We start from the raw sequence: 19460 nt of genomic DNA on the forward strand, positions 1-19460 counted from the left end.
TAACATGCTCTCCAAAATGAAACAAACAAGACAATGAAACAAACAAGACATAAAAAGCTGGTAACTTTTAAATTTTCCTGCTCCTTGGAAAATACTAGATGCTGATATTCTAGGGCGTATGGCAGAGAACCCTTTCATTTGAAGCTGCCCATCCATAGACAGACATTATGTTTTAAGATTCACGTCAGAACTCACAAGTTTGAAATAGCAAACTCACTTTGTTTCTACATCCTTCTTCCTGGGTTTTTAGTGTCTTAGTTAAACTTGAACCTGTACTATAACCCTATGCTGTTAAATATCCAATTCTTTTTTCTATTCCCCTGATGCTGCAAATTGAACCCAGGACTTTGGTGTGCCAGGCAAGTGATCCACCACTGAGCTACATTCCAAATATTATCCTAATACTTTTGTCTCCCTGTTTCACATTCTGAGTTGTGGTTTATACTATCTCACACACCTATGAAAAGCCTGAAAAGATCAGGTTCTAACCACAGTCATCCCTGCATTATGTAATCTATCATGTCATCTCTATCCTGCTTCCTCTGTCACCCAAAATAGTGAAAAACCTCTCACTTGCTTCCCCTTCCTCCATTCTGTCTCCCTTCAGCCCTTCCTTCATGCTAGTCCAGTGGGCTGTTGTAAATTCAAATCTGATTAATCTTCTTGTATTGTTACATCTTTAAATTTTTCTATGTATTAAAATATTTTGATACCTTAGAATATAATGCATTTCTGACTGGAGAGATAGTACTCTTCTAGGGATTAGCCAATTTTTTTTTTTAAAGAAAAATCTCTCTCAGTCTCTCTCTCTGTCTGTCTCTGTCTCTGTCTCTATCTTTTGTCTCTCTCATGGTGTTGCAGACTGAATTCAGGACCTTGTGCATGCTAGGCAAGTGACTCTAGCACTGAGCAACACTCCTATCCCTAAGCAGTTCTTAAAGATAGCAAAAGGTACAGCGTGGAGCAGGCCTTTGCTATGTGGACTGACCATCTGGGCCATATACCCTGTCGTGGTCAGGATTTATAAGGGAAACAATTTAATGTAGGACGTACAACTTAAAGAATTATTTTGTAACCGTCATCCAAATCATCAAATACAAAAATGCAGGAAAACTGTACACACACTAGAGACCCAAGGAATCCAGCTGAGCGCCTGGGTCCCACAGCAGTGTACTATGTGAGTCTAGCTGAAGACCTAGAGCCCACGACAGTGCCTCCACGAATTCAATTGGAAGCCTAGAACCCATGACAACGTTTCATGCAAGTCCGTTTTGTGAATCTGCTCTGGGAAGGCTCAAAAGTCAGTGGTGGAAGCTAGAAAATGTATGCCAGCAGAATGAAGGATCTGTGCCAGCAGGATGCAGGATCTGTGCCAACAGGTTGAGGGATCTGTACTGGAGTGAGGAAGTGATACTCAAAGGAAGGACCAGAGCTCCCCTGAAAAGTACCACAGCCATCTTCAGTGCCAGCAAGGTCCTGAGCTTCTCTGATGATGAGGACAGTCGAGCTCATATCAGGAAAGCCAGTGTGACAAGCTTCTCCAGGAGAACCAACAGCACCACCTCTTCCACTTAAGTTCTCCTTTTCATGTTGTTGTCAGTAATCCACGCTGATACATTTCAGCTGGGTGTTACAAGTTGCTCGCCACATACCCGAAAAGACAGTATTTCTCTGCCTTAATCTTCCCAGGGCCAGGTACCAGGCAACCAGAAACTAAGACAAGCAAAATTATCCAGTCTGGCCAGTCCTAAACTGTTTATCCTGACCAATCCCTTGGAAGTCCCAGTAATGTCTGTGGCTTTGGTTTTACCCATCTTATTCTACCTCCTGAACCCTGCTGGCCCTGTCTTTTATGGACCTCAGTGGCATGCCATGCCTCTCATTAAACTTCTTCCTTCATGACAATCACGTCTGTGACTGGGAATCTTACCATATCTGATTAAAACAAATGCTGGGTACATATTAATATGCTACCTAATATAAACTTTCCAGTAGCTCCCCATCACTGTAGAACAGGATTCAGCGTCTCATGGAATTTAAGGGGGTTTTGTGTGACTGGTCCTATAATCCTCTCCAGTATCACTTGCCATCATTACTTCTTTATTAGTTTTATGCTTTATTAGCTTATTAGCTTTATGCCTGGAGGTTAATATTCCCCATGGCTCTGTGTGTTTCATACCCTTTTCTTCATACTTTTGTTTATATGCTTTCCCCTTCACACTTGTTTCATCAACTGGTTTTTATTATTTTTAAGTACTGGGGATTGAACTCAGTGGCTATGCTCATTCTAATGTTTTGGGTTCTTCTATTTATTGAAACAGGATCTTACTAAATTGCCCAGATTTGAACTTGCAAGCCTACTGTAGCTTCACAGAGTTCTAGGGTATAGACCTGTACCATCACACCTGATTTAGGTTATGTTTTTTTTTTTTAATATGTTATGCCAGTATTCAGCAGATGGTACAGGAAATCTTTCTTGACCCAAAAGATCAGGCTCTTTGTCACTTTGTGTGATTCTTTAAGTTCATATTTACCTTATTGTATGGCAGTGCTGGCTTTATGAGAAAAGTCAATAGTAGTCTAAACCAGTTAACTGTCTTGTTTATTGCTGTGTTCCCAGTGCCTCAGTGTGAACAATGGTGTCAGGCATATAATGATACTTAATCAGGGTTTGATGAGAAATTGGTCTGTTTACAGGGCTCCAGAATGCCCTTAGATACCTCAATCAATGGATGTTCAAATTCCTTAATCAAAATGGTATAGTATCGGCTTGTAGCCTAAGTGTGGCATCCTTTATACATTAAATCATCTCTAGATTATTTATAACAACTAGTACAATATAAATGCTGTGTAAATAATTGTTATTCTATATCATTTAGGGAATAATGGTAAAAAGTCTGTACATGTTTAATGTAGACACAATATTTTTTTGAATATTTACAACTGAGGTTTGTTGAATCTGCAGATCTCGCCCACTATACATATTGGACAGTCCCTGACAAATAATAATCACTTGATGTTTTTAACTTTTGGGACTCTCAGTTTTCTTGTGTTGTATATTTGCATGAACTTTATACCACTGATGGGCTTTCTATAAGATGCTCTTTCAGATACCACCTACACTTAAATTGTCAATTAAATTTAATAACTCAATTGCTACTGTATACATACAGCCATGCTGTTAGATTGTCTTGCAAATGTAACTTGGTATAAAATGCTAAACTGCCAAGTGTGGTGGCACACGCCTGTAATCCCAGTACTCAGGAGGCTGAGGCAGGAGAATCACTGTTGGAGACCACTATGAAGCAGCTCTGAGCAGGATTTAAATTTTACTAATTGGCTGTCTATGTTTATCTGTGAGTCTGTCCTAGGCCTTGGCCCCTTGCCTAGCAACAGGAGTTGATTCATAGTAAGGGAACCTCTATGATTCACTGGTCCTGGCTGAGGCCTCTAGTGGCCTGTGAGGCCAGAGATACCTCAAAGGGCAAGATAAGGCCACATCTGTGGACACTTGGTCCAACCCCAATTAACTAGGTAGAGACTACAGCTGCAAAGATTACTCCTACAGTCTCACTTCTACCATGTCTTTGTGATAAGACAGTGCTACTGAATTGAGTTGATTCATTAACTTGGAGAAGTCCTTGAAGTGACTCTCAAGGTCCTGCTCATTGCCTGCACTTTCCTCAGTTTCCCCGCCCCTTGTTGCCGCCCCTCATAAATAAAGTGGGTGGTGCAGAAAACTCTTTGTCTTAGCCCTCAGAGTCCTGAGCTTAATTAAAGGGTTTTGATCCTCCTGAAGCTCTAAAAAAATCATACAATTTTCCTCTTTTTATTTAACCTCTACTGTACACTCGTTGGGGATCTAGGTCAGGACCTGATAGATCATTGCATGTCTGAGATCAGCCTGGGCCACAAAGTGAGCTCAAGGCCAGCCTGAACTGCATAGCGAGACCCTAAAAAAAAAAAAATGCTAAACTGGAGTTTGTTTAAAGTTTTCTTTAAATAAATATAGATACAGAAACAAGTGATGTTGCTCAGACAGAAGGTCACAGATCCAGAAAAACAATAGTGGAAATATTCGATGGGGATTGGGAACAGGCAGGTAGATAGAAAATTCAGTTAGGCAAAAGGAGCCGCCTGAGTGAAGGGGAAATGTATCTGATGCTGTCATAAGCAGTTACTAAGAGGAGAGTACAGGGTTTACAGAAGAAACTGCATGGGATGAGCTGGAGCTAGGCTGATGAGTTTTCAGCCTCACATGATGGAGTTTTAACTTATAAGCAGTGAGTGGCCATGAACAGAGTTTATGTCAGTGTTATAGATTCATTAAAGAAAACTTAATTGATAACAGTGAAAGTGTAATGAAGACTATGATGGATAGAAAGTAGTTCATGTAAGAAGTGATCAGATTTTGGACTGTGATATCAGCAGTAGAAGAGAAACAGAAGTGGTGCATTTGTATTGTATCAACTTAGCTAAGTTTGGACTTGATCTCAGAACCCTCTTCTCTAGTTAGTTTCAGGCCAGGCCTCATCACGAGAGACATTATGCACAAAATCTGAAAGCCATATTGAAGTAACAGCCTGGAAAATTGTTGCAGTTGGTCCAGAGGCTTTGATTGTTAACATCATGCACACTCTTCCTGATTTGTTTGCTCACTCATTAGAATGAATTCACAGCTGATCTACACAGTGTCTCTCACTTCTGGCAGATCTTCAGCTTCTCAGGATATGGGGGCAGGCACAGTAGTAGGTCCAAAAGCAATAACTGTACGTAGATGGCTCCCACAAGCTCATATTTCTGTAATAAGTTCCATATTGAAATAATTCCTAATTGTTATTTTATTTTCTGATCAAAACTTGATCGATACAAAATTTGCTGCTATAGCAAAATAAGCCATGTACCAGAAGTTTTAGGAGTTGGTCTTGAGTGCAAGTTAGAGGGGTCTTGAAGAGACAATTAACAGGAGACTTATATCACTTCAGGAAGCTCTGAATGAGGATTTTGAAGAAGGTGGGAGAAAAGTACTATTACATAGTAGCAGAAAGCATAGCAATGCATTAACAGTATAAATGCATTAACAGTAGAAAATGATATATCTCACCAAGCTAGTTAGGGAGCTTTCTTTCCAGTATTGAAAATGCTACTAGGGTTGGGGTTGACGGCACATGCCTGTAATCCCAGCACATGGGAAGCCAGGCAAACAGGACTGTGCAAGTTCAAGGCTGGCCTGTGCTTTGTAGTGAGACCCTATCTCAAAAAAAAAAAAAAAAAAAAAAAAAAAAAAAAAAAAAACCCAAAATGCTATTAGGATCATTTCGGATACCTGAGTAGAAGACAAGAGGGGTAAGAGGAAGAATTGTTAAATGTAAACAATTTATACCTTTTGGGGTTTGACATATAGAGCTGTTTCTCATTCCTAACCTTTCCAGATGCTAAAATTAAGACACATGTTCCAGACATAGCAAATCTAGGGAACCATCAGAAAAACTAAGTCTAAAGATGGAGGCAAAGGTATGATTGTACAAATCTTTGTTTGCAGCTCATGAAGATTAAAGATGTTACCAAATTATAGGGTTTCTAAGAATCTTAAAGTAATGGTTCCATATAGGAACCCAAGATAGAGGGTCCATCTCAAGTGGATGTGGCTTTTTCTCATGGAGTGAACTATGAATTTATGTCAAAAGAAAATCATGAAATTTTTAAAGGATTTGTGTCAAGTTTGGATTGAAAGGGATGATGCAAATTGAAAAATAATCCTTTATGTATGGTTGGTAGGATTTAAAAATGGTATGGACTTTATAGAAAATACATTAAACATTAAATATAGTGATAACATCTGACTCAATAATTATATGACCAAGGAAAGTTGTGTGTGATGGTGCATGCCCATAATCCTAGCCTGGGTAATTTTGCAAGACTCTGTCTCAAAAACAGGACCAGGATTCTGTAGTTCAGTGATAAGGCCCTGAAGTCAATCCCCTGTACTACCAAACAAGCAAAACAAAACAAAACTGTCTGAACAGTTTATGCCCAAGGGAATTGAAAACATGTCCACATCAAAAATTAACACACATGTTAAAGCAGTATTGTTTGTAATAATTGAAAAACAGAAACAATAGTATTTATTAACTGATGAATGAAAATATAAAATGCATTTTAGCCATACAATGGAATAGTACTTGACAACAGCAAAAAATGAAGTGCTGGTATGTGCTGTAACATGGATGGGCCTTGAAAACATTCTATGTACAAGAAGCCACATGTACGATTCCATCTAAAGTACCCAGAATAGGCAGATCTATAGAGATAAAAATCAGATGAGTAATTGCTTAGGATTGGAGTGAATGAGAGGACTGAAGAATGATTGCTAAACGCTGGAGGCTTTCTTTTTGATGGTGGTAAAATCATTTTCAAATTGATTTTAGTGATAGATATACAATTTGGTGAAAACTATTGAATAGCGCGTTTTAAATGAATGGTTGTGTGATATCATAAGTATATCTTAAGCTATTACCAAAAAAGAAGCTATAAAGAGAAGCTTTTGAACTCTTAAACTTTTTTGAACAAGAATCAGTCTGTGAAAATTGCTTGGCAAATGTGGGCTATAGTTTATTGGACAGAAAAGAAACTCAGAGGGTAAACTCAAGAGCCCAAAGCGGGGAGTAATGAGCTGATCGAAGGCTACAGGACCAGGACTGAACCCTGACTGAGGAACTGGCAACACAGGCCTAGCTTGACTTAAAAATCGCTATGAACCAGTGACTCAAAAGGACTGCCCTGCCTACCTGATGGAACTGTCTGCTTACCCTACGTTTCATCCACTGGTGTGTTATGCAAATGCGGGGACAGATTTGTCTCTTTTGTTCACAGGTCTTCAGATCAAGAAGAATTATACTAGAACCAGATACATGGGCCTTCCTCCCAAGAGCTGCAGCTACTTTGCACTAGTTTTTATGACAAAATCTCTGATGCTCTGGATAGATGAAACTTTTAGGAAAGAGGGAGTTTCTTCAGAGAATATGCCCTATTTTGCATGTAGGAGGAATATAAATAGCTCATTGCTACAAGGCAGGTTTTGGATGTTAAAACATACCCACTATGTTTTTTGTTGTTGTTATTTGCTATCAAGAGGCAGATTTGAATTTGTCTCCCTTTGACTCTGGGCTGGCCTTAGTGACTCTTCTAATCAAAACATTATGGCAGAAGTGCTGCTGCATGATTTTTGAAGCTAGGTTATGGAAGTCGTAACAGCTTCCATTTCATTCACCTTCTGACTTGGGATGCTAACCCTCTGAACCAAGCTGCCGTGCTGGGAGGAGGCTCAAGGCATTGAGGGGGTTGCCTACCTGAAGTTGCAACCAGCACCATGTACCACCAAATGTGGTTTGTGAGCCTTTCAGAGATTTCCTCCCTAGCCTTTGAGCTTCCAAAAGGGAACATACATACTCTCTGCCCCTATTAATGTTTGTGAATAAAAGAAAAGTTGCTTTAATCTTTTAATTGTACAGTAGTTTGCTTCCCAGCAATAGATAACTGGAATGGGTGGTATTAGTAGTATTAATTGTACTTTGTCAGTAAGAAAGAAGAGGAAATCAAGAAAGTTCAGCCAGTTTTCTAGGGTTAGCAAATAAACAGAGAATCAGGTTATAGAGGCCTCTCCCTGGTTTTGGGCAGTTGACAGTGTTTAGTTAGTGTCAGCTGAGTGTTAGCTGCACAACAGTTACTTTAAAGGTGGTGAGTGTCACGGGACTGTTAAAAAACAAAGCCTTACGGTCATTTTGTTTAGCAAGTAACAACATAAGTCTTGTAAAACTAAGGTTTAATGGTAAGTTTGGAAGAGATAAAGCAAGGTTCAGTGATTAAATAGCTGAAAATTGTTTTATCTTTCCAGCAACTGGAGGCCATTATTAATCAATACTTCTTATTCTACTGATGTTTAGGATACTGATGTTTGATGTTTAGCTGTATAAATTTCATGTTCCTCTTTAGGAATTCTGGTCCTTTGCTTTACTTTTTTATTGGAAAAGGTCAAGAGTGCCCTCTAAATGGAACCTTCCATGCTTGACCCTATTTAAAATTATAGACTCACTACTCACAATTTCTATTTCCATTACCTGCTCTTTTCTCTTTTTCTTTCTCTCTCTCTCTCTCTCTCTCTCTCTCTCTTTCTCTCTCTCTCTCTCTCTCTGGTTGCCTTAGTCATTTAACATTTTAGACTTACATGTTTATCTTGATTACTTCTATTAGCATGTAATTTTCTTGAAAGCAGTCTTTTACATTTGCTCCTCTGTTGGAAGGATTGACTTGGATTCAGAACTTGCTCAGGGTGGAAAATATTTCATAATGTTGAAGTTTTTGGAAATTTGCTAACTAAATGTGGCAAATTAGGAACTAGGAAGACGGCACACATATATATCTAACCTCGATGCCTCTGAGCCCCCTTGTATCTACCAATGAGGTTCATATAATAATCAAATGCTGCATCACTGTCTATAGCTCCTGCTTCTTTTTGTCTTTCCAAACATACACAGAAATTCCAAGACTGGCATAATGAATTCCTGTGTATCTATTATTGGACATCAGTAATTATCAGCATTTTGTCAGTGTTCTTTGATCTTACTCTCCCCCTTGTCCTGCTTTTTCTCCTGTATTTAAAAGAAAACATAAGGAATTATTTTTTTCTCGAAATAAAATATCCTTGACTTCATTAGGTATAGACTACATTCAAGTAAAGTACCCATTCTTAGCCTGTTGTGCTGATGCATGCCTGTAATCCCAGCACCCAGGAGGCTGAGACGTAATAGCTGTGAGTTTGAGGCCAGTCTGGGCTACAGTTCAAAGCCAGCCTGAACTACACAGCAAGACCCTGCCCGCCCACAAAAAAAAAAAAAAAAAAAAAGAAAAAGAGAGAAAAGTACTTGCTTGGGAAATAGCAAGTTTCTGGCTTTTCTATGAACCTTCAAAAGAATACATAAATTGGAAGACTGGGGATATAGCTTAGGGGTGGAGGTCCTTGCCTAGCATGTATGGTGTCCTGAGTTCAATACTAAGAAGGAAAAAAAAAATCCCCAAAAGAAAATTAGTAATGGGTGCTTCAGAGCTTGTTCTTTCCCAGAAAGGGTGTGTGTGTGTGTGTGTGTGTGATCACACACTTTCCTTGCTTTAAACCTGGGTCTAGGAAGAGGCTGCAGCCCAGGGCGAATGTAATCCAGTCATTCAGCGTCCATCTTATTCTGCAGAGAATTGAAGGCCTGCCATTCTACTGGGTGAAAATATGTAGGACCTTGTTTTTACTCCAAATCTGTTTTGGGGATTTTTTTTTTTTTTTTTTTGGTTTTTTTGAGACAGGACAGGGTTTTACTGTGGAGGTTGTACCCAGGCTGACATCAGACTCACAGCAATCCTTCTACCTCAGCCTTCCTGGGTGCCTGTTCCACCATGCCTGACTGGGGAATGTGGATAGTCATTATTCTCATGCCAGCCCATGCCCTTGTAATCCTCTCCATGTTTGCTACCATGTGGTAGTGTATGCAGCCAATAAGGTCCTGGGGCAAGGTGTTTCTTTTTCTAGAAGCTTGGCTTCTGCCTCGAGGTCATTTAGAATATAGTGCTTCTACAAAAACTCCTTGGGCCTGTACTCCATGTCTACCTCCATGACCTTTACATCTTTCTTTGATGGAGGGGAACCCCTTTGTTGAGGTCTAAGGCTAACTTTATCTCTGCCAGGTTCTGCTGCATGGATCTGGCATGGTCCCAGGCGTGTTGGATGTCGGGGGAACACTTAATCCATGGCGCTGCCTTCCATGGTGCATTCCCCATTCAGGCACATTTGGTGACCTAACTGAATTTCTGCCTTGGAGTGTTACTGTTGGCCTTTGGTATCCTGCCGACCAATGAATCACCAGCCTTTCATCCCTGTGCCTCTCACTTTTGTGTTACCAGACTCTTTGAGAAGATATCATCTTATTTTACCTGAAAATTTTAGTATGCGTCTCTAAATATTAAGTACATACAAACTGTTACTATCATACCAAATAACAAAATTATAATTCCTATTATCTAATATCTAGTTCAAAAATACATTTCCCTGATTGACTCCCAAGATATTCTCATTCAAATAAGGATTCAATCCAGGCCCAAAGATCACATCTGGCTTTTATTTGTCTTAAGTTAATTTTCTTTATAGCATTCATTTCTCTTTTTATTAATGCCAGTGATTTGCTGGTGAAACTTATGTCATTTGCTTTAAAGAATTTTCTGCTCTAGATTTGACCAAATTCTTTCTTGAGGATTTTAAATTGCTATCTGCTTCTCATACTTTCAATAAAGTATGAGATTCACATTCAATTTTTAGGCAAGAACATTTTATGTGATAATGTGTACTTTTTATTGCACCATTTCATAAGGCTTATCTTGGGATTGTCTAGGTTTTAGTAATGGCTAAAACTCATTAGTGAGTTATTAATTTGATCCTTTCCTTACAAAGTTCCATATCAGCCTTTCAACTAACACTTTCAGCAACCAATTATGATTTTTGCAAAGTTCTGCTATTCTTTAGAATTTACAGAAATAGTAAATTTTGTAAGGCTATTTTGCCTTCTTCCAATGGTGGCTTTAATTCCTGTGTAAATAAGATATTTGTTAACTATGAGACTATTCTAAAATTCAGTTTGTTCTATGAGAGAATCAATGTTTAATACTACTTCTTTATTAATTTTCAGTGTTGATGCCCTGGCAAGTCTGGTGCAAGAGTTATTCATTTGTTAAAAAAAAAAAAAGCACCATTATGAACTCTTAGACTTTAGTATGCTTTGATGTATTTCACTCTAGTCTCGAATATTTTGTTTCTGATCCTCAGTTACATCTGGGAGCGGGCGCTCCCAGGAGTTGGCTTCTGTGTCCTTTTGATGTAATCTCATTAGTCTTTGATAACTTCCATATCTCTCGCATAAAATATTCAAAACTTGGCTTGTATATTTCCTGCTACAAACCTTGATCTGCTATTTTTCCCTTCTTAGCTTTTGCATAGAAACCTAATGCCTCCTGCCTTCAGCATGGTGGAGCTCAGAATGTTTTTGTTACCATGACACATCTATTCTGCAGAGAGGTTCTAAAGATGAATAATAAAGAACTCTCCTTCAGGTTACTTCTTTAAGATCATGGCTGAGAGACTGTTAATAGGAGCGCTGAAGGGTGGTAAAAACACTAAGATTGTTACTTTGAATGGGAAGAAGATGACAAAGATGCCTTCAACATTAGCAAAACTGCCTGGCCTGAAGACCCTAGACCTTTATAATAACCTAATCCCCAAAGCATGTCCAGAGATAAGCGCCTTGACCCAGGTGAGGAACCTCATCTTTTTAGACTGAGAATAGAAAATAAAGAGAATTGGTGAGAGACAGAAACGTCAGACTTTGTTCTATGGAGACTTGTTTCTTTACGACAAGGCAGAGTGTTGTTGGAGACAGTAAGGAGGGTCTTGCTTAGGGATTATACGTGGAGAGAACATGTTTCAGTTTATTCCCTGCTCTGCGGCCCACATCTGGAATAGGTCTCTGCCGCACTTACCTTTCTAGAGGCTGCCATCTGGAATGGGGCTGGAAGCCTGGATCTGTTTGTCTACCTTGGGGGCTCACATCTGGAAGTGTGTTTGAGATCCAGGAGAGGCTGCTCACCCTGGGGACCACCCTTGCATATGAAATAGAGACTCTTAGGATGGAGGAAGGGAATTCCTTTGCAATTTTCTAGAGCAGGCTGAAACTTTGAAATGGCTGCTGGCAGTGAATAGGCCAGGGGGAATGTTCATTTCTTCTGCAAAGTCTCTAAAAGAAGGTTAGTATTTTAAATAAAGAATACCCTTTTTAAAGAGCAACAATTGACATAATGAATCCCAGATGTTTGCCTTAAACATTTCTGCCTAATAATGTGCAACTGCAGCTGCTAAACATCTTGAAATTGAGAGAAAGCAAAGAATATTAGCTCTGTAATTTTCTTGGTTAACTTCTAAACTGTCATCAGCACTGAAAGAGCCTATGAGTCACTAAGTCACTGTAGCTCATTGATTTTGAAGTAAGAGTTGCAAAACATACATCTCTATTTTCTTATCTTTACCTACCTCATTTCCTTTTAGGTATAAGAAGTCATTTGAATAATCTATGGCTGTATCTTTTCAGAAAATAAGGTAATAAGCACAATTCCTTCCTTCACCAGTGACTTAAGAAAAGGGAACTTAATAGTTACAAGACAGCAGAGACTTAGACTTTTCTAACGGGACAAATCAGTTTCTATGCATGTACTTAGGATCTGACTAAACCACAAATGGATTCTCTCCCTGTGCTTGAATTTATTTCTATTAAAAGAATACTGTACATTGTTTTAAGAATGTTGAATAACAGCAAGAAACTTGTCATTGAAAAGCTCTTTTATGTTACTTTCTCTCAGGCCCAATCATGATGACCTCCATGAATAATCACTTCTAGCTCATTATCTTAGATCATAGTCTTCATTTTCCAAATATAATTAATATTGTCAGTTTCTCCATAGTGCTCTTTCTGTCTGTCTCTCTGTCTCTGTCTCTTTCTGTCTGTCTTTCTCTTCCTCTGTCTTCCCTCTTGGCTTTTTGAGAGTCTTACTGTGTGGTTCAGCTGGCCTGCAACTCAGGTGATCCTCCTGACTCAGCCTCCTGCGTAGGAGAATTATAGATCTTCCACTACACCTGGCTTGGTTTCACGAGTTGTCTTTTGAGCTTAATATCATCACACCTGTAGTTTCATCATCAAGCACAGCCTCTTTTTGCTTCCTGCTTTGTAAGATGTTGCTATCAGTATCTGTAATCCCCTTTGGCTGTCTTCCTGTCCCCTTTCCCTTACTTTTAAAAGATGTATAGCATTTATACTCTATTTGGTTATAACCATGATCGTATCTTTATTTTTCCCCTTGAAGACTTCTAAAATTACATTGTTAGTAAATAATACCATTTAGATGGAGCAATTTAATGTACTGTGTTTGTGTTTTCTTCTTTAAATATTATTTTTTGGTTCCCTACAGTTTCTAATTGCTTTCCTTTATTTGTGCATCTGTCTTATCAGACAGATTTAGAATTGACTGTATTACATATTTCATCAAATGTGCTTTTTTCCCTGAGAGGTTTCCTCCAAGAGCCTCCATCTTTTGCCCCAGCTAAGCTGATAACCATCTAGTTGTGCTGGAGACTATCATTCCCAGACATCCTCTTCCTCTCCTCCTAAAGTAGACTCACTGTTTTCCTCTTCTTTTACTCTTTATTTTTCAGTGGTAAGTTTCCATGTATCCTAGGCTGGGTATGTGAAAATGTCTGCATTCTTTGACATTTGATTAATGGTAGTGTAGTAAAAAGTTGCATGCTACAAAATACACTTCCTCAAGAAAAGTTATCATTAGATTGCCTCCTTTTGTGGTTCCCACATTTCCCTTTCATTCTTCTACCATTCCAGAGTGGCCTTACATTTTCATTCTTGTTTACTCCCTGTCAGTTAGCCTCAATGAGGAGCCTGCTCAGGTCAGCCTTTACTTTTAAAGGAGAGATCATACCAGTGAGAGTTCAACTTATTTAAAATGAAGCTGCTTGTGACCTATCTTAAAATGCTTTTCTAATCAGATGCAGGCTGTATGTTTTGGCTGTTCATAAACTAGTAATTTTTCTTATATAGGAGGTTGTGGAATTTTGAAAAAAAAATCCCTTTTAAAATTGGAGTTCTAGAAGCAGCTCCAACAAAATGTGCCTGACACCTTTCAACAGTGGATATAGATTCTCACACAATTAGAAACAGTGCTTGGTCATTCCCACAATTGCTGGTTGAAAGGACAATTTCAAAGATGGAGGAGAGAGAGGGGAAGGAGAAAGAAGAGAGGGGAGCAGAGTAGAGAGGAAAGAAATGGAGTCCTAAATAAGGCTTTGGAAGTGCTGCAACAACTGGACTTGTTCAGTCACTTTATCAGTTAAATATACAACACCTAATCTTTCTGAATAACGTATGGAGAAGTATTCTAAGAATAACAGGTTTATTTGGGAATAGCAGAAATTTGCAAAGAGGAGACACGTGCTGTCATAAACCAGGAGTATATGTAAATGTATTGAAGATATTGGGGTAAGGGGAAGTTTCTAAAGGAAAATGACAATTATCTAAGTTTTTGTGAAAGTGCAATCTCGGGGCCCTGAGGATTAGTAACAAGGCTGCTAAGCGGTAAAGGGTTGGACAATCACAGGACACACACCCTTGCCAAGTATTCTTGGTGCTAAGGTTGTGGTAACCTTTGTGAAAAGCTGTGGTTCTGGCAGAGTCCTTTGTGAATAGTTTTGTTATCAGCCATACACCCACAGAATCATCTCCTTCATAGTCTCCAATCCATTGCTATTTATTTATCTTTATAAAAGTTTGTAAAAATGATTTCCTTTTGATTCCAAAAACTTTTACAACCTTAGCTTCTGCCTTCATGTATTCAAATCCACAACTATGCATTCAGCACTGTCTGTGTCTCAGGAATTGGAAACTGATGATTCAGCAAGGAGCAAAGCACACGGAAATCTCTGCCTTTGTAGAGTTTTAGTTCATAGAGTTTGCATCGTGTTAGAGCATTCTGGTGCCATAGAGAAGCAAAAAGTACAAACAGATAAGAACAGGTCTTTTGAGAACATGGAAAGCAGCAGCCCATGGCACTTGGGCTGTCTCCTTCAACTGGATACAAACAGGCAGAGGGTTACATGACCTCTGATCAGAAGTGGTGCATGGGGCAGGTATTAATGATGTGTGAGGAACCTGACTGGAAAGGAGTTGCAATTACGGCTAAAGAAGAAGGTGGAGGAAGTGGTAAGCATTACTGCTTTGGCCTTCCACCATGTTAGACCACCGCCATAATTGTACAGTAATTTATCCTGGGCCAAGAACCTTTCATTCCCATCTTTGTATTGTTAGGAAAAGAGCAAAGACTGTGTCTTCCTATTTTTTGTTGGACAGGGGAATTGTGTTTGGGTATATGGGGTTGACAGGATGATAGTTGATGCTCATATAGAAGCTGTACCAGGTGTTCCAGTTTGGGCAAGGAATTTCTTGTTGGTAAATGCTCACATCTTAGATTAGAGAAATAAAAAGACAAGGTGCTATGAGGAGGTAGGTCACTATCATAATTAAAGGACCCAGGAAAGGTAGAAGGAAAAGTGCCCTTGATCCCAATGTGTCGTTCCATCAGGGCCATGTTGAGGAAGAATCTGAAAAATAAGCGTGGAGTTGGGAGGGATGAAGTCACGAGAGGTGCCATTGGTTCAAGGATTGAGCTGGAAAGAATGGGAAGCATGAGAAATGTAAGGCCTGACAGTTTAATCATGTTTGGAAAATTATAAACTAAGGATGGGGAGGGCTGTGGCTGTGTCACTATAAGCGAGACAAGATCTTAGACCTACAGGGATCTCATGTTTAACTAAACAGCGGAGGATGGAAAGAACGAAGATAATTGTTGTGTAGAACAGCAAGAAAACAATTTTATGTATAATGTGGGAGTCTTTAGGAAAGACTGCTCAGAATCTTGTAGTGAAAAAATTAACTAATAGAATGTAAGGGATCAGGAAGTAAATAGGATAACAAAACATGATAGCCTGAAAATTGTAGTTGTGGGGCCTTGGTGAGGTGGAGATGGGAGACAGGACGTGAGATGACCACTGAGGATGTTGAGAATCAGGGGACTTAGGAGGGCACCGCTTAGCTTGAGTGATGTGGAACCAGGATGGCAGTCCAGTGTCCTTGACTGCCATTGAAATTCCAAGGAAGACCAGGTAAGGGCCACTCCATTTTGGTTGTAGTCCTGTTGAGGGATCTGGGAAATAAGGGCTGGACTGGATACTCTGGCTGGATACTCTGAGGTGGACCAGACCTTGGAATTATGAACTAAGGATGGGTTCTTATAATGGGACTTTAGTAACTGTATCAGCAGTATCCCTGGTTGTGGGAAAGGCTTTTGTCCATCCTGAAAAAGTACAGACAAAGGTAAGAAGATATTTGAAAGTTTAGTGGTGGGGCATGTGTGTAAAATTTACCTGCCAGTCCTGACCAGGGGTGGGTCCATGAAATTGATGAGTAGGAAAGGAAGGGGTTGGAATGAGTCCCTGAGTAGAGGTTCTAACATAGAGATGACAGGTGTGAGTACGTTGTTGAGACCTGAGAGTGTCTGGGTCAGTCTGCATAAATACAAAGGAATCCAGACAATCAGGGTTTAGGGGGTATGGTAAAAAAGGCATCTTTAAGGTCTAGGACTATGAAGTGGGTGGTGGAGGGAGGAGTATGAAAGAACATAGTACAAGGGTTTGGCACTACTGAGTGAATTGGAGTAACAGCGTCACTGATTACCCTGTCTTGTACCAAAGATAGGACCCAGTAGGCATGAATAGTAGGAGAATGGGAGTAGTGTAGGGTGAATGGGTAGCTTTAAGAAAACCATTGTCTAAAAGATGCTTGATTATAGTTTTAAGTCCCTGTAAATGTTTGGGAGCTATAAGATATTGGGGACACAAGGAAAAATCAAAGGATCCCTGAGATCAGATTAAAATATGCATAGCATGGGTAGCATGAGTGGGTTGGAGGAATAGAAGGGAGAGGAGGGGATGGATTTGTGGTGCACTGTAAGGGTGTTTGGAGAATGAGAGCAATGGGGAGGGAGAAGATAATGGAGAAATTAAGTTTTTGGTGGCAATCCCTACCTAAAAGGGGTATGGGACATGTTGGTATTATCAGAAAGTTATGGGTAAAGAAGAGAGTCTGGAACCTGCATGGAATAGGCCTGTCTGTAAGAGGCTGTGTAGGTTGGCTGTCAACACCCACTACAGAGACTGAGGACTTAATACAATGGCCTGAAAAGTCAGGAAGAGCACTCTACATGGTCTCTATGTCCACAAGTACAGAGAGCGTTTTTACTTGAGACCTCCAGTGAGACTTGGGGCTCTCAGAAGGACACCTTAATGGGGGCTGTGGGTCCCAAGCCCCATCAATCTTCAGCAGCAAGTCCAAGTAGATCAGTCAGTGACAATGAGATCTCCTGTGGGGGCAAGGAGTTTCCTGCTCTCTGATGGCTAGGATAGTCACTCTTCCAAGGGCCTTTAGGATTGCAGAAGGGTCATACTCCTTCCCAGCGTCCTTTTTGTCTCACTTGAAGCATGGCCCAAGAGGGGCTTGGGCAGCTCTGCTTTGCTTTGGTTTAGATGTCTTATAGCCCCAAGTGCCACTGCTAAAAGATCAGATTGTTATTTTTCCTCCATTTGAATTTTATCTCTATTGTTGAAAATGTGAAAAACCATATTAAGAAGGTCTCCCTATGGGGTTTGAGGGCCAAGTTTAGCCTTTTGTCTTCGGATCTGGCCTGAAGCAGGAGGTATCTGTCTCCTCCAAGGTCACAAAAACATCTGGTCCTTTGTGCTAGCTCCTTTGAAGCTCTAGACTTGTCTGACTGCCTATAATATTTTTAATTGACTCAGCTGCCTCTTCCACTTTTCCCTCTGAAGAAATAACCCAAACTGCATTGAGGGGTAATGGGCAATGACCAATCTGGCTCTTTAGGCTGAAGAAGTTTGAAGTTGTTGAATGGCAGTCAGGGATACTCTGCAGAGCTTTTAACTAGTGGTCCTCAGTACATAGCAGGCATTTACATCTGGGGTGGACATATAGCTTTAAGTCTAGAGGAGACAAAGGCAAAGAATCAATTAAGTATGCAGGGGCCAAATAATAGAATCAACAGGATATTTAATAGAATAGTTCTGGTAATGGCTTCCCATAAGGAGGGAAAAATAGAGATTAAACAACTGCAGGAAAGATTTCAGCCTGGCGTACACCCTCTGCCTCTCTGTATCTAATCAAAGGAGATAGCCCTACCGCATGGGTTGTGTGCTCTTTTCCATGTCCTCAATAGACCTGTTTTTATCTTTTTGTACTTTTTGCTTCTCTGTTGTGCCAGAAAACTATAACATTTTGGTGCCATGATATGGATGGCGGAGCACGTTTGGTTCCTGGGAGTCACTCCAAGTTCGAGCTCCCGTGCCTACAAATCACCTTTTCTTCCTCCAGGATCTGTTTATTTGCCACTACTAATCCTGCAGTTGTTTAATCTCTATTATCTTATAAATTCAGTGTGACAATTATTGGCATGGTGTATATTTCCCAAGCCACACACTACGTTGCTTGAAGATGGACCACTTGAACACTAGGTAGAATTGTCTCTACTTTTCACTTGTTTATATACTTATTTATTTTTATTTTATTTTTTGTCTTTTTGAGACAGAGTTTCACTCTGTCAGTTCAGGCTGACCTTTAAGTCACTTTGTAGCCCAGGCTGGCGTCATAGAAAAAATGCATTTGACCTATAGCTCTTAAAATGCTGAGATGTCAATAGTTTTGAAAACAAGTACTTTATAAATTTTGAGGGCAAAGAATTTGTCTTGTTCCTACTTCTTGAGATGTAGTAAGATATATAATGTCAATTTGGATGGAATGAAATGGAAGCAATTTTCCAAGTTCAATTTAATTGAACATAGTACTACCATAATTATGGACTCATCTAGAAACACAGTGGCCTTAAAGGCAAATAAACCATAGTTTAAAAATCCCCAGAGAAACAAATAGCCATCATCTTTACTTGTGTGCATTGTTGGCATACATTATAGTTCAATAGCAGTGTGGCAACTTTCCCTCAAGTCCCTCACGTGTGTGATAAGTTAGTACAGAGTCTCCTAGCAGTTTCGTTTTCTTCAAGCTCTTCTCACTCTTTCTTTGCATCTGCTTCTATGCTAAGGTTTGCATTAAGACTACTTTGTTTCTATGGGACCTTCAACTATTTCCTGTAGTCGGCAGGATAGTATCGAGCAGAGACCTAACTCCCATTTTCCAGCTAGATGATATGAAACAACCCATATAAACCTATCTTAAGAAGAAATTTAAGAGGAAAATCATATTCACAGTAGTAACAAAAAGAATAAAAAACTTAGAAATAAATGTAAACAGTGCAAGTTGTGTTTGCTAAAAATGATAAAACATTGATGAAGGAAATTAAAGAAGACACATATTTCCAAAAATGTACCAATTTATCTGTATTAGAATATCAATATTATGTCACATTTGGTTTTACTCTCTTCAAAAAAAAAATAATAAGAACAGTAGGAATAATAAAACCCAACATGTGTAATTGTCATTGTACAAAAGAGAGGAAAAGATAGTGCTCTAAATGATATAACTGCATGTATATATAAGTGTATAAGATAGATAATGATATCACTGAGTTTTGTTGGATCATTGAACAGAACTGTTTGCAGTTTCCCTGTTGGAATGTCCACTTTACAAGCTTTAATTTTGTGACTTGAACAACTATTTCTAAGATGAAAATATGTAATCTATTAACTAGTGATTTCCTATTGTTTATTTTTTCTGAAATTCTGTATAACTTGT

At 39.4% G+C, this 19460-nt stretch overlaps 1 protein-coding gene across 2 annotated transcripts in view; it reads left to right on the forward strand.

Annotated features, from left to right (window-relative positions):
* The first annotated feature begins 11162 nt into the window (after nucleotides 1-11162).
* Lrrc69 (leucine rich repeat containing 69) overlaps nucleotides 11163-19460 on the forward strand; it is a 102272-nt gene continuing 93974 nt past the window's right edge. For both annotated transcript variants that reach the window (XM_003479980.2, XM_063256869.1), the window contains exon 1: nucleotides 11163-11345. In XM_003479980.2, coding sequence (XP_003480028.1) covers nucleotides 11163-11345 — 183 coding nt within the window. The remainder of the gene's footprint in view (nucleotides 11346-19460) is intronic.

The sequence above is a fragment of the Cavia porcellus genome, unplaced genomic scaffold (genome assembly GCF_034190915.1).
Source record: "Cavia porcellus strain 051 isolate PalLab524CR breed Dunkin Hartley unplaced genomic scaffold, mCavPor4.1 scaffold_10, whole genome shotgun sequence".
NCBI lineage: Eukaryota > Metazoa > Chordata > Mammalia > Rodentia > Caviidae > Cavia > Cavia porcellus.